The sequence below is a fragment of the Halictus rubicundus genome, chromosome 2 (genome assembly GCF_050948215.1).
Source record: "Halictus rubicundus isolate RS-2024b chromosome 2, iyHalRubi1_principal, whole genome shotgun sequence".
Lineage (NCBI taxonomy): Eukaryota > Metazoa > Arthropoda > Insecta > Hymenoptera > Halictidae > Halictus > Halictus rubicundus.
In genome coordinates this window covers 24,964,513-24,988,423 of record NC_135150.1, presented here as the reverse complement: position 1 = coordinate 24,988,423, position 23,911 = coordinate 24,964,513, and the positions used below count along the sequence as shown (strand labels likewise).

Genomic DNA, 23,911 nt, shown 5'->3' with positions numbered 1-23,911 from the left:
GAGTAATTGCCGGATGAAGTACAGAGACAAAGAGAGAGAGAGAGAGAGAGGGGGGGGGGGGGGGAGAGAGAGAGAGAGAGTTTTCAAGTACGTCCGTCGATGTTGAATAATTTGAACAAGGTCGACGATCGTCCCCTTCGTCGATTCCGATTCCCGATTCTCGATTCCGATCGGAGGACCTGCCCCTTCTAGAACGTGCCGCGGAAAAAGAATTCGACGCGCGCGGTGAAAGTTTCCGTCCAGCTGACATTCCTCAGGCCTTACGATAATTTTCCAACTTTTTTTTTCGGCTCGGAGATTCGTAGAACGCTCGCTAATCGATCGCTAGGTTGTTTAGATTCTGTCCGAGTTTTTGTCGGATTTTATTATTGGTTTTCGTCGCAGTAGGAAATTGGAGGTGGAGAACGCAAAATAAAATAGAGAAACCGAGACATTGAGATTAGGCCTCTCGCAACAGTTTTTCATCTTTTTCAGTTGAGATATTTGTGCAACGCTTGTCGATGGTTGTTGAAATTCTGTAGAATTTTTCTTTTGTCGAGTTTTGTACGATTTTTGCGAGAGTGTTAAAATGAGTGAAGCTAGGGAACGTAAAAATAGAAGAAGCAGTCGTACAATGCTTTTGTGGGTTGGTTGTTTAAGTTTTTGTACAATTTCTTTTTTTTTTTATTCAATTTTATACGATTTTTATAGCGGTCAGTGTATTGAAATGATTGAAGCTAGGGAACGTAAAAGGAGAAGGATATAGGGTAAGGGACCCAATTCTTTTGGGGCCAATTACTGTGCCTACATGCATTAACTATATTTATTTCGGAAGCGTAATGAATATTAAAAAAGAGATATTAAATTTTTTTCATTAAAATCAGTTAATGTATATGTTATATATCACCTTTTTAATATTCATTGTGCTTTCAAAATAAATATAGTTAATACATGTAGGCAGAGTAATTGGCCCCAAAGGAATTGGGTATAATTAACAGAAGTATAAGTATAATAAGTAAGTATAATTAATGTAGGCACATTAATTCGGTCCCTTATCCTAGAGACATAAAACTTTGAATGCAATTTGTTCGTTAAATGTTTATGTTTAATTAGTTTATGTATGCTTAAAGGCCAGCTTGCTTGACAGAGAGATTAACTGTCGACTATTAACTTGTTTGACTTGTATCATCTCACTTAATTAGACTCTCTATTCTCTAGTGGAGTTGAAGCACGTTGTTGATATTAGAGATAAAAGCTGTTATGAAAATGGAATAGATAAGTTGTTAGATTATTGAGAAAGGGGAATAGAAGTCGAAGGAAATTATTTGTTTTAATATGGCATTGTCCGACCCACTTTATGTATCTTTTATATCTGTCGATTAAAATGGCGCGAACTTTATGGGTTGAGAAATTGTAATGTGAACAGTACAATTAGAAATTTCATACGTTTATTATTGGTTTCTTAAAAAATAGTCTGTACAATTTTCATGAATTTGTGACAAAAAAAAAAATTAAAATGTTTGGATTAACATTTAACATATTCACTACTGATCCGCCATACTGTAATAGCAATGTCTCGGCTCCTGTATCTTTTTATTTTATTGTTCTTTTGTTCCCATCATTCTGAAAGTGATTCAACAATTACTTGATTGTGGTAAAAAGTTTAGGAATAGAGAAGATGAAATACCTAGAAAGGTTAAAATCTGGACGTTCCAATTAAAAATTGAAAAAATAGTTGTCGATTCATCAGGAAGCTGTCTAGACTGAATAAAATGTTCAAGGATATGGCATTGAACGAGACAAATTGATTGAAGCCGGGGAAACTGAAATACCTGGAAAAATTACAATATGAAAGTCTCGATTAAAAATTGCAAGAATTGCCATTGAATTTGCAATTGCAATTGAAAGGATTTGCCATCGATCACGTCAAACATTTGGGGGTTAGAGAAGCTAGAAACCCTAGAAATTATAACAATCCTAAAAAATTATAATATGAATGTCTCGATTAAAGATTGCAAGAATTGCTAGACATTCTAAAAATTCTCTACATTGACTGCAATTTCCAAAGGATTTGCCATCGATCACGCCAAACAATTGGGGGTTAGAGAAGCTAGAAACCCTAGAAATTATAACAATCCTAAAAAATTATAATATGAATGTCTCGATTAAAGATTGCAAGAATTGCTAGACATTCTAAAAATTCTCTACATTGACTGCAATTTCCAAAGGATTTGCCATCGATCACGCCAAACAATTGGGGGTTAGAGAAGCTAGAAACCCTAAAAATTATAACGATCCTAAAAAATTATAATATGAATGTCTCGATTAAAGATTGCAAGAATTGCTAGACATTCTAAAAATTTTGTACATTGACTGCAATTTCCAAAGGATTTGGCATCGATCACACCAAACAATTGGGGGTTCGGAAAGCTAAAAACCTTAGAAATTATAACAATCCTAAAAAATTATAATATGAATGTCTCGATTAAAAATTAAGGGGACAGTTGTTGTGAAAAAATTGTCCAGATTGACTACAATTTCGAAAGGATTTGCCATCGATCGCGTCAAGAAGCTTGGAAAGCAGCTCGGCAAGAATCGGCGTGTAAAAATATTAATAAAATCGTATAAAATTGCGAGAGGAGCTGAACTTGGTGGACGATCGATGGATCGCGAGATTGAGAGCTCGCGTGCGCCTCCTGCGCTCTTGGCCGCGGTACCTGCTCGCGCGAGGAACCGATTCCGGTTGGCGTCGAATCGAATTCGGAGCAAGCGTGTTGCGAGCGTGTGCGAGCATGTTCGAGCGTGTGCTAGCATGTTCGAGCGTGTGCTAGCACGTGCGTGGGTGGTGGCAGCGACCGATCGATTTAGCCTCGCCGAGAGGTAGGCAACTGCGCGATTACGGCTCGTTTCATAATTGCTCCGTAACTGTACATTTAACGACACACGATCGCGCCGATCGACCGGCTCCGGGGAGCAGCGACGTATACCCTTGGAAAACAAACGACTCGCCTACGTGCGCCTAATGCCTTTCGATAATTCATTTAATGGGAGTCCTTCGCGTCCTCGCGGAAAGCCTGCGCCGCTCTACGCTCCTCGAAGCGCGCCCCTTGCTCCTCGGGGCCACCGTTCGGGGCAAATGGCGTCCAACGGAGAAACGAACTCTGCCAGCTCAAATATTAACCCTTTGCACTCGGCACTATTTTCAATGTAAAATTAAATTTTTCTTCTGTCTTACAATATTTTCAATTTATTCAAACGAAACTGATCCGATTTCTACATATAGTATTTGAATGTTTAGTAATCTATTAAATACAAATATTGTAGTGTAACAAATATTTTGTAATTTCTCTGAAATAATGCCACAACAATTTCTGATGGTGCTTCAGAGTCACCATTCGAGTGCTAAGGGTTAATCGGGGGTGCACTCGGTACTATGTCAACACGAAAACCAAACATTTCTTCTGGCCTGCTCATTTTTTTCATTACGATGCTATTTACTCATACTCAAATGTTCAGTCATTCATTAATAGCGGATTTCCTACAAAAATAAGTAGCTGTAATTGAAACAGAAGTAATCCGACAGAAGAATTTAAGAATTCTGTTGTATTGTTATTATCCTATGAAATATATTCACAAAAAAGATTAATTGTTGGTGCAATTTGTTGCTATACGGTTCGAAAATTCTGATTTTGCATAAAGATCCTGTATTTGTACAAACAAGTTTAGTAATGTCGTTACTATTCGCAAATGACAACATGTACGGTTCTACTGTTCCCGAACACCTGTTACAATCGATTGCCATCAGAAGCATAAGAGCACGCGCTGGAACGATGAAATTCAACGACTACAATGTTATCGAGCGGCGTGGAAAATTTTATAGCACTTTACGCATCTGTACGTGCCATAAAAGCACGAAAGCGCAGCCTATTACCGATTATTAGGAAATTGGGTCAATCTGGCAGAAAATCAAGACAGAAGGTCGCTCCATACACGCTAGAACTGCCAAATCCTAAACACGACCGATTCCTTTATACGTAATTATGACAAGATTGAACTCATTCGCGACTTGTTCGATTTTTATCACTGGACCGCGCAGCTGTTGTTGTTGATCTCGAGAGACGGAAGTTAAACACGAAAATCGTCTCTTAAAAATTGTAATAAATCAAGAATATTAGGTGTGCGAATTAATTCGTGTGCTTGTTTTCGTAAATTTGTTTTTTTCTTCATTCAAAAATGCAAACAATTCCGACAATTGTCCATAAATTTATGCCGTCGTACAAGCAACTGATAAACGCGGTAAATATTTGAAGAGAAAGTCAGAATTGGTACATTGTGAGGGCCACGAATTAATTTATACACCTAATGATACAAGATACTGAGTTCGACGTAATGTCTGCACAGTTTTCTGGCTCGCCAATTCATTTTTATCGGAACTGTATAAAATCAGCATTTGTCGCAATATGTGCTTAACGAACAAGTCTATTTTCAAATTCTCACGAGATGTCTACGGAACGCGTCAGGTTTTAAAAATAAGTGACAAGTCATTTTGGCTTGTCAGACAGCTCCGATATTAGTTTGGCATTATGTGCGAATTTTTCAGTGTGTTCCTTTCCATTACCTCAAATACCTATATAAAAATAAACTGCTAACATTTTAGCGCGTGTCTTTCAGGATGAAAGTCACCTCGGGCTCATGCTCCGAGCTGTCGACAGACTGTATAGTGACTAACAATACTATGCGGAGAGAAACGCGACAGACCAGGCGCTCGCATAGAAAGGAGACGAGACAATCGATCATCGGCGTAGATGGTCTTCGTCTTCAGCAGTGACAGTACCTTGGTCGTACACGTACGTGCATGCTGATCTCTTACGTAATAGTTGGCACAGTTGACGCATATTTGCGAGCGGTAAGCGGATTCTATTCGGAGGCTGATTAACTCGGACGACTATCCTGACTGTATCCGTCCGAGAGACCCAACAACCCTCCTGGTTTATCCGTTTAGCGGATAGCTTCCGAAATCTGGCCCCTAAGAGGATCCGGGGAGCATTAAAATTTCATTTTCCTACCATTCGGTCGAGTCGCAAATCATTTCTCTGCGCTAATTATAGCGATGCGTTTATTATCCCGAGTATAGCCTGCGGATTTGATGCATTTATCATTAAAACGAGCTGTTATATGCTTCACAATTTATTACAATTATTAAAAGAAGAATTAATTCAATCGGTTTCCTCGAGTTGATGTGGATCATTTTTATTTTGCGTTCAGATCCACAGTCTGCCCAATGAGCTACTTGACAAGTGACAACTAATGCAAAATAAACATTATATTAACCCCATGTCCTACAACAACGAGCGAGACAACGAGCTAGACGTTCTTATCGTAAATGCAAATTATTTGTGGTTCGACCTAACATTTTTCTTTCTCTGTTTTCAGTCCAAACAATTTATCGAACGCGTAGGTTTGGAGATTCTGATACGGAGATAGACTACCCGAGGAGGATGCTGAAGGAAGAAGACTGAGAACGAGGGCAGCGAGCCGTGAAAGGTTGCGGAAGTACGCTCCATGTCTTTATCCCTTTAGCTACCGGAAGTCTATTAATAACAAGAATCTCAATGCTGCATCAAGACGAAACTTTGTTTATCAAAGAAGATAAAGTTCCCTCCTTGATCGGAAATCTGATTGTCCAGCTATATCCACGCTGAAGCAACATCAAGCAATTTTTAGTCGTTCCTTGTCTTCTTTTACCGAGTAAAAGAAGACGTTGCTTCCGTGCGAACATGGCTTCAGCTTCCTGCGCCGAGGGTGGCTCGTTTGCAGGACGAGGATATCGTTACTTACCAATCTGGAAAGAGTTTGATCGCCTCGGCTAGGATGTCTCTGAGTAGCGTGGTCGCCGGTGGAACGTGTGGCAGGATCACAGGTGCGAAAACGCCGCAAACGCCCGCGCTGCGGCCATGCTTGGCTTCGTACTTGCTCAGGTAGATCGCCAGATAGCCGAGCAGACGATAGTGCGAGGATGGCAGTGTCGAAAGAAGTTCCTTGGTCAGGTTGATCCAGCAGTCCCGGTCGTTCTCGTAGTTCTCTGCAACAGAAAGAAGCGAAGAGTTAGCCACTGTTCTAAAAGACTCGAGAGAACATTGGTGCCTTCGCAGGGTTGGACAATTTACTACACGGTGGCATTGTCGGTTATTTAAAGTTAACCCTGATAGAAGGGTTCAGAGAATATAGGCTCCAGGGATGGGGACACCGGGCGGGTCCCTCCCCCGGGGTGTGATGTTAGCTGGGCGGTGTCCTGTTGAGTACTCGCGTGATCCAGGCACCTCCCCCGTTAGCTTAGGTGGGCGTGGGTTTTTTAGTGGGTAGCCTTTGGGGACTTTCCCCAGGAGTATGTGAAAAGCATTTTCCCCACGAAAAAAAGGGTTAAGAGAATATTGTGGCCAGGCAGAGTTGAAGAGAGAGTGCTCACGAGTATGAATGATGAGCAGCCTGGTGACGAACGCGGATGGCACGACCGGTTGGGGTAGCTCCTTCAGGTATTGTCGAAGAAGAGTGGCCGCGGTCGGAGGACAGGCGGCAGCCTCCAAGTTTGCGTCTCCTCTCCTCTCGAACGCAGCCCTCAGCTTCTCGGCCAGCCTGGGGTTGCCGCCGGACAAACGGAACACCGCTGCGCATTGGAATCCATGCGCCTCGATGTAGCTGCAGAGCCGGTGCACCACGAACGGCACACCTGTGTCCAGGTACGACTCCACCGAGTCCAGCCGAGCGCCGAACACCTTCGTCGAGCCACTGTTGCGACCCAGCAGCGACACTGCCAGCACCCGTTTCACTTTCGCCAAACGGGACTCGTCCTTCGAAATATACAATCGCTTTTGTACACACCGATAACGTTCGACTAACCACAGAATAGGATCTCTGATCTATCTAGATCTTGGCTGACTGCCAACGGGTCTGCGAGGTGGACCGGCGTAGCAAAACTACCGGGTTGCTTTGTCACCGGGCGCGTCCTTTAGGAGCAATGTCCTTGTTTTACAATATTTTACAATTCGCGAAGTTGTAGAAATGTTTTCCTGAGAAATCGTTTGGTATACTTGATCACTCAAATACACGTTAACATATCGGACGAAATGTTCAGTATGTATGCAAGTTTTATTACTTTTTTCGTGATTAAACGCAATTTTTCCAAAATTTACAGTACACGTCATCCAGTGAGCTAATCCGTCTGGACAGGAAAAACTGAAGTCGATTGGACCATTCGTTGAAAAAAGGTTATTCTGATATAATTTGTGCGCCACTGATTGTTGTATTCGAGAGCCGCTTATAGAAAAATAAAAAGATTGTTGCCGGTTGTACCAGTATAAACGCAGATCTCTAGGGTTGGATCGCTACCTTGTCGATCGTCTGCCTGGGCCCGGCGGGGCTCGCCGTAGATCCATGATGGTGGTGGTTATGATGATGGTTGTTGTGGTGGTGGTGATGGTGGTTGTTATGCTGTTGGTGATGATGGTCTTGCTGAGGTCGTCTCATCCCACTTGGCCTACACCGCGACCCACCGCCGCACTTCGGAAAAATCGTGGAGAGAACATTATCGGACCATCGGATATGCAACTGTCGAACGAGCATAATAGCACGATCGTTGCGTCGGTCATCGATTTATACTAAATGCAACAAAGCCCTCGGCGCAGATGTGCTACTGTGCGCTGTCGGTCCTCGACCGTTTGATCTACAGGCGAACAATGGCGGCGGACTCGGTGTTTCCCGAAGAGAGCGATCGATAAACTTTTGCGGAGGACAAGTCTCATAATATTCTTGGTACACAAGCGACCGGACCCATTGTCCGCCGAGTGTTTACCGGAATCGGTCAAAGAGTGACAGCCGGACACGTATACTAACGGCCTTCGTATATGTGGAAGATCTGTCCCTACTACCACACTTTATACCCGTCACTAATCTAATTAACATTCTTTCAGTGACAATACCTTTTTAGATTTTCATTATTTCCCCGTGACACTTTGATCAACGCATTTCTGACATTTTTCTGATTGAAACGAGCCCAAACACGATACGGTTCGAGTCGTTCTTAATTGTGTGATTCCCGGTTTAAGCAGAACCTCTGTTATCCGAACCGATGTCTGAATTCTCTATTTTATCCATTATCTGAATATATACAACAGGATTCGCGTATGTACAGGGTGTAACAAAATTTAGTGTCATGGTTTTGGCAGATGGTTGTACACCTTCGGATCGGTGGAGATTTGTTCAAAGAAATTGCCGCAAAATTGACTTTGACCTTGACATTCAAGGTCAAATTTTTTACGCTTGTATCGCATTCTACTCGCCACGGGGACCAAACTTGTCAAAGGAACCGTAGGTCGCAGTTCAACCGTTCTCTTATAAAACAATGTTAAATATTTTAACATTAAATTTTGTTACTCCCTGTACAAATCTGTGAAGGTTTAAGCCAGCATCGTAGTTAGGCTGTTCCGCATAATACAGTTCGGATAACAGAGGTTCCACTATACCGTGGATCACACGAGAAAATGAGACCCAAATCGCATCGTGTTTATTTTAATCAGAAAAGTGTCACCAGTACGTTGGCAGCAGTATCATGGAAAGATCATTAAAAACAGCAGCGTCTGCAGGCGACACGTAACGTTTCGATGCCGAATTTTTTTGCGTACATCTAGAGGAGGTATAGATAGTGTATGGTGTCGCGGTGAGGTGAGAAGAAGGTCCCTCGCAGGAATGCGATGACGTAGGCACGAATGCGCGGCCAATTGGATTTGAGTAACGGACACGCCTCGTTTCGCACGCGTTGTTGGCTCTAGCCGAAATATTGACTAAAGCGGTCAGACACATAACGTGTGACGTCAAGCGTAAACATTGGGACTACGGGAGCGTCAGGGGTGGGGATAGGCGGACCTAAACAATAGACTGGGCCCTGTGACGTCCGGGAGCTCTTCTCACCTCGCTACGAGACATACACAGCGAATTCTCGATGTATGTCAACAAGACGGGTCTTGGCGGCGTCATATATCGTCCACGAGCCCTGTTATGTTTACACTGCTCGGCGTCCGAGGTCTCTCGAGCTTCGGGACCTTTATCATGCAAGCCTTGGCGACATACAGTGTGTCCCACGAGCTCTGTCCACTTGGATATCTTGGTTATTTCAAACAATACGAGAAAATGTTACTTACAGAAGTTGTAAGGTTTTAAGGAACCACATAATATGGTATAAATGAAATTCTTGCAAGTGGAGGCGTAGAGAAGATATAGAGGTCACCTTTGTTTTTTTTAACACGTTGACTGCCATGTCTTATTATTTAGGAATTATTTGTCCAGGTTTTAAAATTAATTTTTACGTTAATATATTCATTGCGCCTAATTTGATTAGGATCTGTCAAATTCGAGAAAGTTGGAGGACTACTCAATATCATACATTTCATTTTTTTTTTCAATTTTTATTTCATTCAATAACTTACTTTGATTTTATGGAAGATTTGAGGTTTCTAGTTTGGCAGTCAAAGTGTTAAATGGAAAGTACAATTTGTTATTTCGATAGATTGGCGTATTCTCGGTATAAAAGTACTAAAGTGTATTTGTCATAAACTGTTTTCTATTACTTTCATTATGGAACGCATTCAAGGAGCTCACTACGTCAAATGTAAACATTGGTAGGCTTTCGACGTCTCTCAGTGTCACTCAGTTAGTTAGTGAACATAAGTCAATATGAAATTTTCATTCGAAGAACAATTAGAGGTGCTTCTAATTTATGCAGAAAGTAAGAGAAACGCAATTGTGGCTCGTACGGTGAAAGATATCCAAACCGCATATGGGCTTCACACAAGATTTTTGAAAGAATGTCTAAAAAATTAAAAGAAACTGAAAGTCTCGCTGTTCGTAAGATGAATCGTGGAAAGCCTGTAGGTAGTGATGAATATAATGAAATTAATATTGTTGCAATGGTACATCATAATCCTTGTATCAGTGTAGGTCAGATTCAGCGCTGAAGTCAGCAAAAGTAGTGCATCACGAATTCTCACTCGTCACAAATATCATCCGTACCACATTAGCCTCCACCAGAAATTACATGACATGGATTATGTAAATCGTGTTAGATTTTGTGGATGGGCTCTCAAGAGCAGCTACAAATCTATCCACTTTTTTTCTCTTTAATACTATTTACCGATGAGGTTACTTTTACCAGCACTGGGCGTGTTAATTTACATAACACGCGTTATTGGTCAGTACAAAATCCTCACTGGCCACGAGAAATTGATCATCAAAGACGCTGGTCCATTAATGTGTGGTGTGGAATCATAGGGCAACAAATAATTGGGCCTTATTTCATTGACGGCGCTTTTACTGGTCAAAAATATACGTTCTTAAGAAATGCAATGCCAAATTTTTTAGAAAACGTGCCATGAAGCGTTCGTCAGACAGTGTGGTATCAGCATGATGATGATTACACTTAATGAAATATTGCCAAATCGATGGATAAGACGCGGTGGCACTATTTGCTGGCCAGCACGAAGTCCAGATTCAACACCCCTAGATTTTTTCTTGTGGAGAACATTGAAAAATATTGTGCATCGAGATGCACCAACAACTCTGGAAGATATGAAGCAACGAATTATCGCAACGTGCGCTACAATAGACGCTCCAACAATATCACGTGTAAGAGACGCAACAGTTCAAAGTCTACAACGTTGCATCGCTGCAGATGGCCGACATTTTGAACATTCTTCATGAAAACAGTCAAATATCTCAGCAACGGTAAGTTTTGGGACAGATACACTTCAGTACTTTTGTACTCAGAATACGGCAATCTATCGAAATCGAGCATAAAAAATTGTACGTTCCATTTAAAAAAACGAAGGTGACCCCTATATCTTCTCCACGTCTCCGCTTGCAAGAATATCATTTAGACCATATTATGTAGTTTCTTAAATCCAATTCTTGGCCGTGAGGCTGAATAAAGCAGTATTATTTATTATGTAGTTTCTTAAACCCTACAACTTCTGTAATGTTTGAGAGACTCGGCGCTGGGCAAATGTCGGCGGTTCTTCAAAAATCGGAAATTCATTGGTTAGCTTCTGAAGCCATCTTTCAGAATAGTTTTCCGGAATGAAATTGTTCGTTCCATTTAAAAAAAAAAAAAAAACAAAGGTGACCCCTATATCTTCTCCACGTCTCCGCTTGCAAGAATATCGTTTCTACCCTGTAGTTTCTTAATCCCTACAACTTCTGTAAGTAACATTCTCTCGTATTGTTTGAAGTAACCAAGATATTCAAGTGGACAGAGAGCTGGTGGGACACACTGTATACAGAGAAATGACTATATGACAGAGAGGGACGCACTCACAATGCACTCCCTCGCCACCCTCCACAGGTTGAAGTAGACGGAGTTCAGCCTGGAATCTAGCTAGCGCTACAGCCGTCTCGCGCGTGTCTTGGCTCGTGTTGGTCGTGGTCGTTGTCCGACCGTCTCTATGCTTCGGTAGCGTTCTGCCGTGTGTTCTGCTGGACGGCGTTGGCCGTCTCTGCCCTTCATGCGTCACCGATTAACACTTTCCGCCGAGCAAACTCACGGTTGGTATCGTGAGACTTCGGTGGCCGGGTCTCCTCGGGCCCTCTCTTCTCTTCCTCTTCAGCTCTGCTAGCTGGCTAGCGACGCGCTAGCTGCACCTAGAGGACGGAGGCCACCGAAACTGGTGCACCGAAAGGGACGAAAAAAGGAGGCGTAGAGAGATAGAGTTAGGGGATGCGAATCGAGTACTCGCTCGAAAACGGAGGGCAAGGAACGACGTGTGGGGTAGTAGAACGAGGAGGGTAGATCAACGGGGTAATCTGGAGGAGGGGACACGGTGATGCACGCGAGATCCTCCTTCTGGAGATGAACCGTCGGCGAAGACCGAGTCCTTCGTCGACGTGGCACACTCGGCACTCTCGGTACTCTCCTCCCGATAATTGTCTTTGTTTGTTGTTGTTTTTTTTTTTTTGGTTCGTTTCTCAAGTCTCAAGCCGAGCACGGGAACCGATACGACGTTAAAAAGAGAACCTTCGACTCGATTGGTTTTGGGTTCATGTCCCTATCACGGCACATCGCATCGAGAGCCCTTTCTCGAAGGCAAAGGGCACTGCCTATGGCTGCTTTAAGAAATGAGTCGACACCAGCCGTAGCGTAAGCATCGAGGCACAGAGCCGGGGATGAGTTTTAGGTCACCACTCCGCTCCCTGCCCTGACATGGTCCACGTGCCTCTCTTACGCCTCTACCGCGTCACTATCCTGCGAACAAAGGGCGCGATTAGAATCGAAATCGGACCCGCTGATAACGGCTGATAAGTAGACTCTGCGGATCTTTATGCATTTATGGCACGCGCGCATTTTTAACCCTCCCTCTGCAACCTGGCTCGTTTTTGTGTCCGGAGCGAAATTTCACTCTTCAATTTCTTTCCTTTCGATATTCATTCTTTTCCGTTGATGCTTTACACGTTTCACGTTCCAACGATTGTTGTAGAATTTCTTTTTGAACTTGGAACAGTAAAAAGATTGGTCGTCGACATAATTCTGCTTTACCGTAAGGGATTTTTTAGTTAATAAATTGTACACGTACGTCGTCCTGGTTTTTATAAAATAAGCCATGACATTTATAATTTACATAGAGATCCACAGTTCACTTATAAGCTCCTCCTCGAAGCATCGACCATCAACCCTTTCGGGATCAGAAAGAAGAGGGGCGCGCGTTTCTTTGAGTAGAAAAGGACCAGCTGCGCGTAAACGTATTGATTCAACCCTCCGTCTGTACGCTGGGTCGATTTTGACCCGGTCAGCTTTTGCAATTACTATTATCTGTGGATATCTGCGTTATCGATGTGTACCACTTATGCAGAGTCGCCGCGTGTAGTTTTAAAACCGAAGATAGTGTATGGAGAAATGATAAACTTTTTTCTATTTTTGCGAAGGTTTCAATCTCGAAATCCACGGTAGATTCAGTCACCAACAAAACTTTGTTGCTGTAAACATTTCAAGTGAACTTTCGAGAAAAAGCATGTCTTCAATTCCCCACCCGCTGTACCACACAAAAATATTTTATGCGAACTTCAATTCTTCAATTTTGGTCCAAGTTTGCTGTTGTACGAAATTGTAACAGTTCAATGTTTCCATTATAAATGAACTTGGGGGTTGTGTTTTGAATTGCTCTGGACGTAGAGCAATGATAACATGAATTTTGAGGTGCGTTATTATTTATTATGTTTTCCCGTGGATGCAGATTTTTTCTGCATTACGAACAGTGTACTTTAGCCTGCCTTATCGGCTGACGCCCCCGGTCTCGTTTCGCTTGGCAACAACAAAACTTTCAATTAAAAACCGCGACCTCTTTAATGAATAAAAACGAGCACCTGGGGCAACGCTTGACCCCACACGGCGAACTTAACGAAAATGGTTCTTGAAGATCTCGGCCGGTTCTCTTCACCACCCTCCCAACCCTCTGAAGCTTACTGCGACGAATTCACAACGATCCCCATTCTCCTCGCAAACACTATTCGCAGGATTTCTGGAACATGTTCTGCTACAGTCAGTTTCGCTTGAAAAATACTACACAAACTAAATATTATCCGGATTTAAAATTAATAAGGCTCTCGCAAAGCTGCCTAAAAATCAGTTCCGCTTCAAATATACAAGACAAATTATAACAGCTATTGTTTCCGTTAAAACATTAATTAAGACTTCTGAAGGGCTACTCGAAAATCAGCTCTACTTCAAAAACACAAGACAAACTGAATATTAAAAAAATTAATGCAAGTTCCGAGAAACTGCCTAAAAATCGGTTCCACTTCAGAGACACAAGATAAACTAAATATTAACCGTTTAAAAAAAAAATTTGTAAGACATCTGAAAAGCTGCTTGAGAATCAGTTCCACTTCAAAAACACAAGACAAACTGAATATTAAAAAAATTAATGCAAGTTCCGAGAAACTGCCTAAAAATCGGTTCCACTTCAGAGACACAAGATAAACTAAATATTAACCGTTTAAAAAAAAAATTTGTAAGACATCTGAAAAGCTGCTTGAGAATCAGTTCCACTTCGAAAATACAAGATAAGCTAAATATCAGCGGCGTTACAAAAAATTAATAAGCCATCTGAAGAGCTATCGCCAACTCGGTTCCACTTCAGAAATGCACAAGCTAAATATTGCTCGCAGAAAAAAATTAATAAAACGTCCACAGCCGTATAAGGATCGATTAAAAATGTCCCAGCGTTCCCAGAATGAGAGCTAGCATGATCAAGACGCGTTTCATTCACTTGGCGAGGGTTCAAATTATTTTCTTCGATCGAAATCGATCGGATCGAGCTGACTGAGCTTGGGGAGACACGAGAGACGACATTCCCGGCTCCAGAACTTTCGTTCTCGACGCTGAACCTGGACGCTATCGATCAGCAGAGGGTATTTCGATTCGCTGACGAACACGGGAGCTCCTCGAAGATTTCGCCAAAAGGGAAGCAAGAGAGAGAGAGAGAGGAGAGAGAGAGGGGGGTGAGAGAGGGAGAGGGGAGAGAATCGTGGTAAAGCATGAATCTCGCGGCGTTGTTTACTTTCGGCCCAGGCCAAAGTGGAGCAGACATAGCTAGCTGTGGTCGCGCGCTATGGAACCAACGGGACGGGTTAACCCCGAAAATAAAGCGTCCCTCGGACCAACGCGATTATTCCCAGCGACTGTGAAATTCAGGTGCTGGGATATCTGCGTTCTTGCGAAAGTTTACGAAAACCATATTTCAGAATATTTGTAGATAGAGAAATTTATTATAAATTTGCCGCTGTACTAGATTTTCTAACGATCAACTCTTAGACTGCTCTCAGATACTCTCAGCGATATAGATTCCCTTAGACTGCGGAAAAAGTTTATTCCAATGAGACACTCACTTTGCAAAGAAACCCAAAGACGTAGGTTCAGCAGTACTAAAGAAAGGTTTGCAAATGTTCTCAGCAATGTAGTTTCTCTCAGATCACTGCTGAACAGTGGATTTCATCAGACACTCTCAGCGATATTCACTCCCTCAAATCAGGATGAACAAATTCTAATAAGCTAGTCACTTTACTGGATTTTCTAAAAATCAACTCTCAGACTGCTCTCAGATACTCCCAGTAATATAGATTTCTTTCGGCAGCAGAAAAAAATTTCTTTCAATTTTCTACGCATTTTGGGAGATTCCCAAAACTAACACAATCGTTCTGTGGTGTTAGAAGATTTTCTGCAAATATTCTCAGCAACGTAGTTTCTCTCAGACCATTGCTGAACAGCGGATTGCATCAGACACTTTCAGCAATATTAACTCCCACAAATCAGGATGAACAAATTCTAATAAGCTAGTCACTTTACTGGATTTTCTAAAAATCAACTCTCAGACTGCTCTCAGATACTCCCAGTAATATAGATTTCTTTCGGCAGCAGAAAAAAATTTCTTTCAATTTTCTACGCATTTTGGGAGATTCCCAAAACTAACACAATCGTTCTGTGGTGTTAGAAGATTTTCTGCAAATATTCTCAGCAACGTAGTTTCTCTCAGACCATTGCTGAACAGCGGATTGCATCAGACACTTTCAGCAATATTAACTCCCACAAATCAGGATGAACAAATTCTAATAAGCTAGTCACTTTACTGGATTTTCTAAAAATCAACTCTCAGACTGCTCTCAGACATTCCCAATAATATAGATTTCTTTAGACGGAAGAAAAAAATGTCTTTCAATTTTCTACGCATTTTGCAAAATTCCCAAATACTGACACAATTGTTCCGTGGTGTCAGGAGATTTTGTGCAGATATTCTCAGCGATTTCTCCCTCAGAGTAATGTGGAAATTCTGCGACAACGGCGGATTTTCTCGGACGCACTCAATAATGTAGGTTCCCCCGGATCAGGTCAAAGAATTTCTTCCAATAGGTCACGCTCTGTACAAGATTCCCGGGGACCAACGCGGTTATACAAATCGGCGAATGTTTAGCAGATGTTCCCGGCAATCTAGTCATCCACGGACCAGTGCAAAAATTCAACGGTATCAGCGGATTTCCTCAAATACCCTGAGGAATACAAGCTTCTGTAAACCAACGCGAAAAACGCCTTCAATAAGCCACGTGCTTTACAAAACTCTCGGAGAATTTTTCTAAAGTTCCAGGCGGATATTCTCGGTGATATAGAGTCTCAAAAACCTTCGCGAAAATTCCGCGCCGACAGCAGATTTTTAGCAGACGCTATCAGCAATGTAGGCTCTCCTGGGCTGAATGTGAACGATCTCTTTCAATAGGCATTTTAGAAGATTCCTATGGACTAACAAAATTGCAAGATTGACATCCAAGTCGTTGGTATAAAATTCTACGAAGTTACTGAATCTTCATAGATGTTCTCAGGAATATAGGCTCTCCCAAGCGGACGTTCAAAATCTGTTTCAATATAGGCCGCGGAGTTTACAAGAGTTCCATAAACTAAACAGAATATCCAAGTCAACAGCCAGGTATTTCTAATAATATCTCTAACAAAACCAGTTCAAAAATGTCGCGATATCAATTCCCATAGATGCTCGCAGGAATATAGGCTCTTCCAAGCGAACGTTGGAAATCTGTATTAACACTAGGTTTACGGAGCACTACAATATGACTATTTTACATTTCCTTATAAAAATAACATCCAAATCTATAGCCACTTTTTTAATAATATATACCTAGTGAAATGAATTTGTGAAATGATTCCTCATGGATCCATGTTTGCAATCTCAATATTCGTGAATTAAAAATATTAGAATCCGTCATTTTGACGGGTCCCGTAAATCTAGTATTAATATAGGTCACGCACTGAACAAGCTTCACACAAATCAAGACGAAGCCATCATCTCCAGTCTTCTCTCATCGAATCCGCAAATTTCGCAGCTCCCAACGATCAGAAGACGGTGACAACAACGACCAGAAATTCCCAGAAACGTCTCCCGAAAACCAGTTTAGAGATTCTAAAACATCAGCGAATTATTCACGAAACTCAGCAATATAGACTCTCCTACACTAACATCAAAAACCTGTTTGAATATAGGCCACGCACACAGTACAAGCTTCCAAGACGCACATTCGAGTCCTTGGCCCTTCGTCATCAATCCCCAGGCAGTATCGTCGCAATTTCACACGCAGTTCCGAACGATCCGAAGAGGGTGACGACAAACACCGGAATCTTTCAGTAAAACTTTGCGAGACCAGTGACTAATGTTCGAAGGACACACGTCGATACAAGCTCTCCCAAACTAACGTGCAAAACCTGTCGGAATACTAAGCGACGCACAGAACAAGCTCTCCACAAAATCGAGAGGAACGTCCAAGCGATCCGATTCTCGGCAGAAGGGCACACACCGTCACGAGGATCCCGTAGATTTCGCAGTCCTGAACGATCTAACGAGGGTGCAGGCACTTCAGCATCAGTGTCAACAAACACGCAGAACGCCACTCGACTTCTCGTCGAGCACGTCGCCGAGGACATCGGCTGATCCGGACAACATCATAACTCGCGCGCGAAACGTCGACGGGAACGTCCGCTGATCCTGGGGGGTGTAACGACACGGTCCGAAGCGAAGACGACACACGTAAACAACAACGAGGGGTGGTTTTTCGCGAGGCTGCGGCGCGACGCCACTCGAAACTGCTCGGCGAAAGTTGCTCGTGAATACGATCGAATCGCGGACAAAGATGAAGAGAGAAAAAGATGGAAACAGACGGAGAACGAGGCTAGTTCCGTGCGGAGGGTTGAAACTTGTGTACCTCAACGGAACGAGCGAGATCATGAAGATCGGGCCACTGTTGGTGCACTGGCGACCATACTCGGCGACACTGAGCCACCGCGCTACTTCGCAGCGCCTTTCTTTCTTCTGTTTCACCCCCCGGTCTCAACCCCCTGGTTTCACCCCTCCCACAATTTTCCCACTATACCCCATCTGTGCTCTCGTTCTGCTCCGCTCTGCTCTGCTCTGCTCTGCTCCGCTCCGCTCCGCTCTGCTCCGTCTCGTCGGCGAACGGGAAACGACACAGAGCGCTTCCACCGTGGCCGCGTACCTATAATACCCTCTTGGCAGCAGATATCGCGAGGACGAGGGCGCATGCACTGCCTCCGACAATCAATAGACCGTTCTGGTCACGTGAAGCATTCGCGCGGAAACAGAGGGAACGATAGTGGGAGAGGGGCCGAGAAAGAGAGAGAGAGAGAGGGGGGGAGAGAGAGGGACTGGGAAGTTTCTAGCCCACGGAGAGGCCAGAACGAAAGGGGTTGGTGATGACGGAGAGGGATGAACGGAGGAAGAGGTGCGACGAGTCAAAAGCTGATGCTAGGAGAACAGGAAAATCGAAAGATAACCGGGTGTACAGAGAGACAGAGAGAGAGGGGGGGACAGGGAAACCGTTGAAAGAGAGAGGGACGAAAGAAAGGGGTTAGTGATGATAGAGAGGGATGGACGGAGGAAGAAAAGGAAAACCGGAGGTACAGAGAAAGAAAGGAAGCGATACTCAGAGAGAGAGAGTGTGAGAAAAAAGGGAGAGAGACTGGGAAGTTTCTAGCCCGCGAAGAGGGCAGAAGGAAAGGGGTTGTGATGACAGAGAGGGATGGACGGTGGAAGAAAAGGAAAATCGAAAGAAAACCGGAGGTACAGAGAAAGAAAGGAAGCGATACTGAGAGAGAGTGTGAGAAAAAGAGGCTGGGAAGTTTCTAGCCCACGGAGAGGGCAGAAGGAAAGGGGTTGGTGATGACGGAAAGGGATGAACGGAGGAAGAGGTGCGACGAATTAAAAGCTGATGCTAGGAGAACAGGAAAATCGAAAGATAACCGGGGGTACAGACAAACAGAGTGAGAGGGGGTGTACAAGGAAGTCGCTGAAAGAGAGAGGCCAGAGCGAAAGGGGTTGGTGATGATAGAGAGGGATGAACGGAGGAAGAGGTGCGACGAGTTAAAAGCTGATGCTAGGAGAACAGGAAAATCGAAAGATAACCGGGGGTACAGACAAACAGAGTGAGAGGGGGTGTACAAGGAAGTCGCTGAAAGAGAGAGGCCAGAGCGAAGGGGGTTGGTGATGATAGAGAGGGATGAACGGAGGAAGAGGTGCGACGAGTCAAAAGCTGATGCTAGGAGAACAGGAAAATCGAAAGATAACTGGGTGTACAGAGAAACAGAGAGAGGGGAACAGGGAAACCGTTGAAAGAGAGAGGGACGAAAGAAAGGGGTTGGTGATGATAGAGGGATGGACGGAGGAGGAAAAGGAAAATCGAAAGAAAACCGGTGGTACAGAGAAAGAAAGGAAGCGATACTGAGAGAGAGTGTGAGAAAAAAGGGAGAGAGACTGGGAAGTTTCTAGCCCAGGGAGAGGGTAGAAGGAAAGGGTTGGTGATGATGAATGAACGAAGGAAGAGGTGCAGGAAGTCAAAAGCTGAATCTAGGAGAAGAGGAAAATCGAAAGAAAGCCGGAAGAGAGGGAGACTGGGAAGTTGCTAACCCACGACGAGGGTAGAAGGAAAGGGGTTGGTGATGATGGAGGGGGATGAACGAAGAAAGAGGAGGTAAGAGTCAGAAGCTGATCGGAGAAGAGGAAAGTCGAAAGAAAGCCGGGGATGGTTGATGCGACTACGGAAACATGGGGATGACCTCCCGTCTTGTAAACAAATTAAATATGCAAGGTAGACTTAAGATCTGGAAATAATATTCTATTTTAAGACACAAGTATCAAGATCTCGTGTATAAAATTTGGGTCTGACAAGGTTTGCAAAAATCGTGGAACGTTCGTTGCAACAATGTATTGGAACATTGAGAAGACCTCCTAGAACATGCTTGAAAACCGTGCGAAATACGATTGGAAGATTTGCTGGACACAACCAGAGGTAGGAGAAGATTTCGCAATTTTGAGGAACGCGGCAACCTCCCGTGCAAAGCGATTAAAAAATTGTTGAAAGAAATGTTCAACAGTTTCCTTGTACGTTCACTGGTATGTAAAAGACAATACAGTCTGTTTAAACAGTTTAACGAAGTTCGTCTGCGAAGTTCGAATACAAGGAGGACAGTTTGTCCGAATATTTCGGAACTGGTGTGGCCGAGAAGCCTCCCCTAATCTTCCTCTGGTCGTTTTCCTCCCGTCTGGCCCGAAGCTGTAATATTGCACCCGTAAAGGGATTGCAGGCTCGTAATCCTTTTAGCACAGGCCGCACGCGAGCGACACGTGACGACGAAGAAAAACGCGCAGCGAATGCGATCAGCCTTACATTATCGATCGCGATTGTCGCGTATCGCTACGTACGGCCGTGAGTTTGATGCGCGGCGGTTTCGAGTTGCTCGTTTATAGCCGTTTATAGTCGAGGACCTCGGAAATCTGGCAAGCGCCGAAGAGGGTGAGCTCATTTCCACGGGGGTGCGTGACCTTCGATTTCAAATACTTCGGCATTAGGGATCCTGAACCACCCTTCGCGTCCTCGACACCCCATTGAGCCAGCCAGCCCCATGAATGAGATTGCTCCTTGAGAATTGTGCGACCCAGCGCGTTGCGCTATGGGAATCCATTGAAGTATCGAGACGGGAAAAGGTCTGCATTTTACATCACAGTTGCATCTACGGTGTTTGCAAATTGTGCGAATTTTATCATTATTTGCAACGAACTCAAAAACACCCAATTCTTTGGGCCCAACATTTAAAAAAATTAAGTTATTCCGTCTTCTAGGGTGTTTGATCAATAATACGTGATACTTGAATATATCAGTGAGTGCGAAAATTAAATATCAAACAGGTCAGTACTTTTTTTAATAGAGAATGTCTAGCTGCATCAACTAGAGTATAAAAAAACTGTACAATTTCATTTAAAAAAGTGGGGATGGCCTCGAAATCTCCGAAATTATGTACCGTAGAACTTTCGTGAGAATACTTTTCAATATCTTAAAAAAGAACAAAGATATACGATGCGCCACCCTGTATATCGAGGCATTGCTGAGGTTTTGTTAGTCGCTTTTGAGTCCGTGTGCCAACGATCGATAAACTAATAATCGAGCTCGCCGGGATCGATTGTCGAAACGTGAAACGTACCGTCTCCGATTTTGTGACGCCATGTAACACGGGCATTCGAACGGTACGCGTAACACTATGCCACGTCAACGAGAATAGAACATAGTCGAGCAATGACCCCTGGCAATGTACATATAAGCACAACCTCGGACATGTACGGAATTGTACGGCCGTACGATTGTTAAATCACGACAAGTCCCGGGAACAATCTCGGAACAAGCAGTACCGATCGTCTCCAGAGATCGCGATCTGTTAAAACACCTGAAATACGTGCACAGTCGTAATAGCTCTGTCCACTATACTCCCATGGTGCAAGCCTGAAGCAATGGGAGTGGGGTGGACACCTATTATGTCCGCGAGCGTGCTTCTAATGCCTTCTTTCGAAATTGTTGAATTGTTCTTTCGAACAGGAATACTTAACGAGGAGATCACGCGACAATATATTCTTTCATATTTCAGCTGAATATTAATGTATCGATCGTTCTCAAACCTTGCGATCTGCCTCCCGAAAGTGAACACCTGAAATACGTTCGCAGTCGTAATAGCTGTCCACTCCACTCGTATCTTGTAAGTCAGAAGTAATGGGAGTGGGGTGGACAGCTATTATGATCACGAGCGAGCTTCGGATCCCTTCTTTCGAAGTTGTTGAATTGTTCTTCCAAGAAAACCATAATGCAATCGCAAATTCTTAACACTAGATTTACGGGACCCGTCGAAATGACGGATTCTAATATTTTTATATTGCGAATATTGAGATTGTAAAAATGCATCCATGAGCAATTATTTAACAAATTGATTTCTTTGGGTATATATTATTTAAAAAATGGCTACAAACTTTGATCGATACATTCACGTTATTTTTATAAAGTAATGTAAAATAGTCATTTTTAGTGCTCCGTAAACCTAGTGTTAACGAAATATTGTTCTTGGCCAGTATCTTTCGATTCTCGATCAGTATTAACAAAGATGGCTTTCATTGCCTTTTGAACCCTAGAACTATAATACCGAGTCCGAAGATTTCAGAATCTAGTAACTATGACTGTTACTCGCGTATATTTAGCTCGAAATCAAATTTTATTCAACTATTCTATTAAAGATTTTCTTTTCGTACTAGGAAATTGTTAAGGATAAAGAAGTTCTAATCGGTGTTGTTCCGATATTATTATTATTATTGCGATAGTCTTGAGAAATGTTTTGTTAAGAAAAGAAAAATATCCTTCGAAGAAAAACGTTTTCAATGATTATTTCAATCATTGTACTATAAACTCGGACCTCTCGGATTACACGTTCAATAAATCAGTAACTTTTTTATGCTTCACAGCATCCTAACCCCTGAAGGGTTCAACACCGAAGCGTTAAATTCTACGATCTCGATTCTGATTTATACTTATTCGAAAGGATTTGACAATTCGACATAAGCGTGGTGATTAACTCCTCAGGGACGATTATCAATACTTCAAAGTTGATTAGAGAAAGTCAGATTATTAGATGCGATACGTTTCGCATGCATTATTGTTCGTTTTTTAGAATTCGAAGATATAGAAAAATATGAAGAGTCTAATTTATTAATTCGTTCGTCACTGCATGTAATATCGTATAACGTCGATCGTGCACGAGCAAACTGACAATCAATCGTCGTCCGTGAAGGGTTAAAAGGGAACACGACAAGCGAAACTTGACACGATGTTCAAGGAAAGACAAAGTTTTATACCCTGTAATAACGTCAGCGACACGATGTGTCCTTCCTTGCCGCAGGATCTCTTCTTCCCCTTCAGAAGTCGTGACAGACTCGGAGACGATGAACCTCGGCCAGAACGAACTCCATCACTGAAAATCAGCGTGCCACCAGGAATTGCTATAGCGAGCGAAAAGCGTGGAAAACAAACGGTCGTATCGATCGAAGAAATGTACGTTTACGACGACGAATAATGCGCGCGGGCAGGCCAAACACACCTTGCGAATGATTTGACAGTCGAACGGGTTCCTTTCAGGTCTGCGTTTCACGGGGACGGGGTAAAAGATCGTTCGTTTTTCGGGGCATTACTTGACGAATCACGATCAACGACTTCGAAGTACCGGCACTGGAGCAGAATGCGCCATATTCGTTTAAATCCTCCTTACCATCCAGCTCGATCGAGATACGTTCGAGAACAGGGGAAGCTGTGTCCTCTTCGCTCTTATTGGCTGGTGATTTTGCACCGATTTTTTTGCTGAACCTATAACCCGAATATCTATCGTGAAACATTCAAATTCAATTTGAATAACCCATTAAGTATTTACCCGATGGCACGAACGCAAAACGTCAAAAGTTGGCTTACCCTTTCTCGTTTTCGAAAGCTTGCGCACTGCTGGCTGCGCGATGGAATGGCGGGAATACAAACGCGCTGTTACAGAGCCCACTTTGATTAAATGGAGAGACGGTACGGAACGTTAATTGCGCTTGAATATCGATGATGCATGCTAATGCATCCCAGATAAATATCACAGTTGATCGTCGGGCAACTAGCTGGTTGATTGATTAGGTAATTAATGTTTTTATTTTTAGGAGAAATTATCGGAGACATCTACTGGTAGAACAGATCGGTTTACAACGTATGCATAATGAAATAAATAAAACAGGAGTTTGAGCTTCGTCTACGTACTTTTAAAAAGGATAGCAATGTTACATCCTATTGCGACCTTTCTAATTAGAAAATAAATTCCGTGCCGCGTTTTATCACAAGGTTTCATTTATTAAACAATCCAAATCATTTTAGAACCAACATACAGTCGTGTTGAGTTTCGGGAACACTTTTGCACTTGTTTTCTTCGATGACGTCGTCGATGAAAGCTTTATACCTTTAAATACTTACACACAGAAATGGTTTA

General features: G+C 43.0%; 1 protein-coding gene across 5 annotated transcripts in view; it reads right to left on the bottom strand.

Moving 5' to 3' along the window:
* The window catches only part of LOC143365717 (protein FAM13A), a 48,111-nt gene extending 25,097 nt beyond the window's left edge, over nucleotides 1-23,014 (bottom strand). For 2 of the 5 annotated variants that reach the window (XR_013084584.1, XM_076806141.1), the window contains exons 1-5: nucleotides 22,755-22,882; nucleotides 11,342-12,265; nucleotides 7,366-7,536; nucleotides 6,446-6,827; nucleotides 5,818-6,061 (exon numbers count right to left, since the gene is read on the bottom strand). Coding sequence is in view for 4 of the 5 variants with exons in the window: in XM_076806141.1 (XP_076662256.1) it covers nucleotides 5,818-6,061; nucleotides 6,446-6,827; nucleotides 7,366-7,503 (764 nt within the window). In the remaining variant the exon portion in view is untranslated. Of the gene's footprint in view, nucleotides 1-5,817; nucleotides 6,062-6,445; nucleotides 6,828-7,365; nucleotides 7,537-11,341; nucleotides 12,266-17,775; nucleotides 17,892-17,943; nucleotides 17,963-22,754; nucleotides 22,883-22,996 lie in introns of those variants that run through there. The other 3 variants (XM_076806142.1, XM_076806144.1, XM_076806143.1) reach the window with 3 other exon arrangements.
* Between the last annotated feature and the right edge of the window lie 897 nt (nucleotides 23,015-23,911).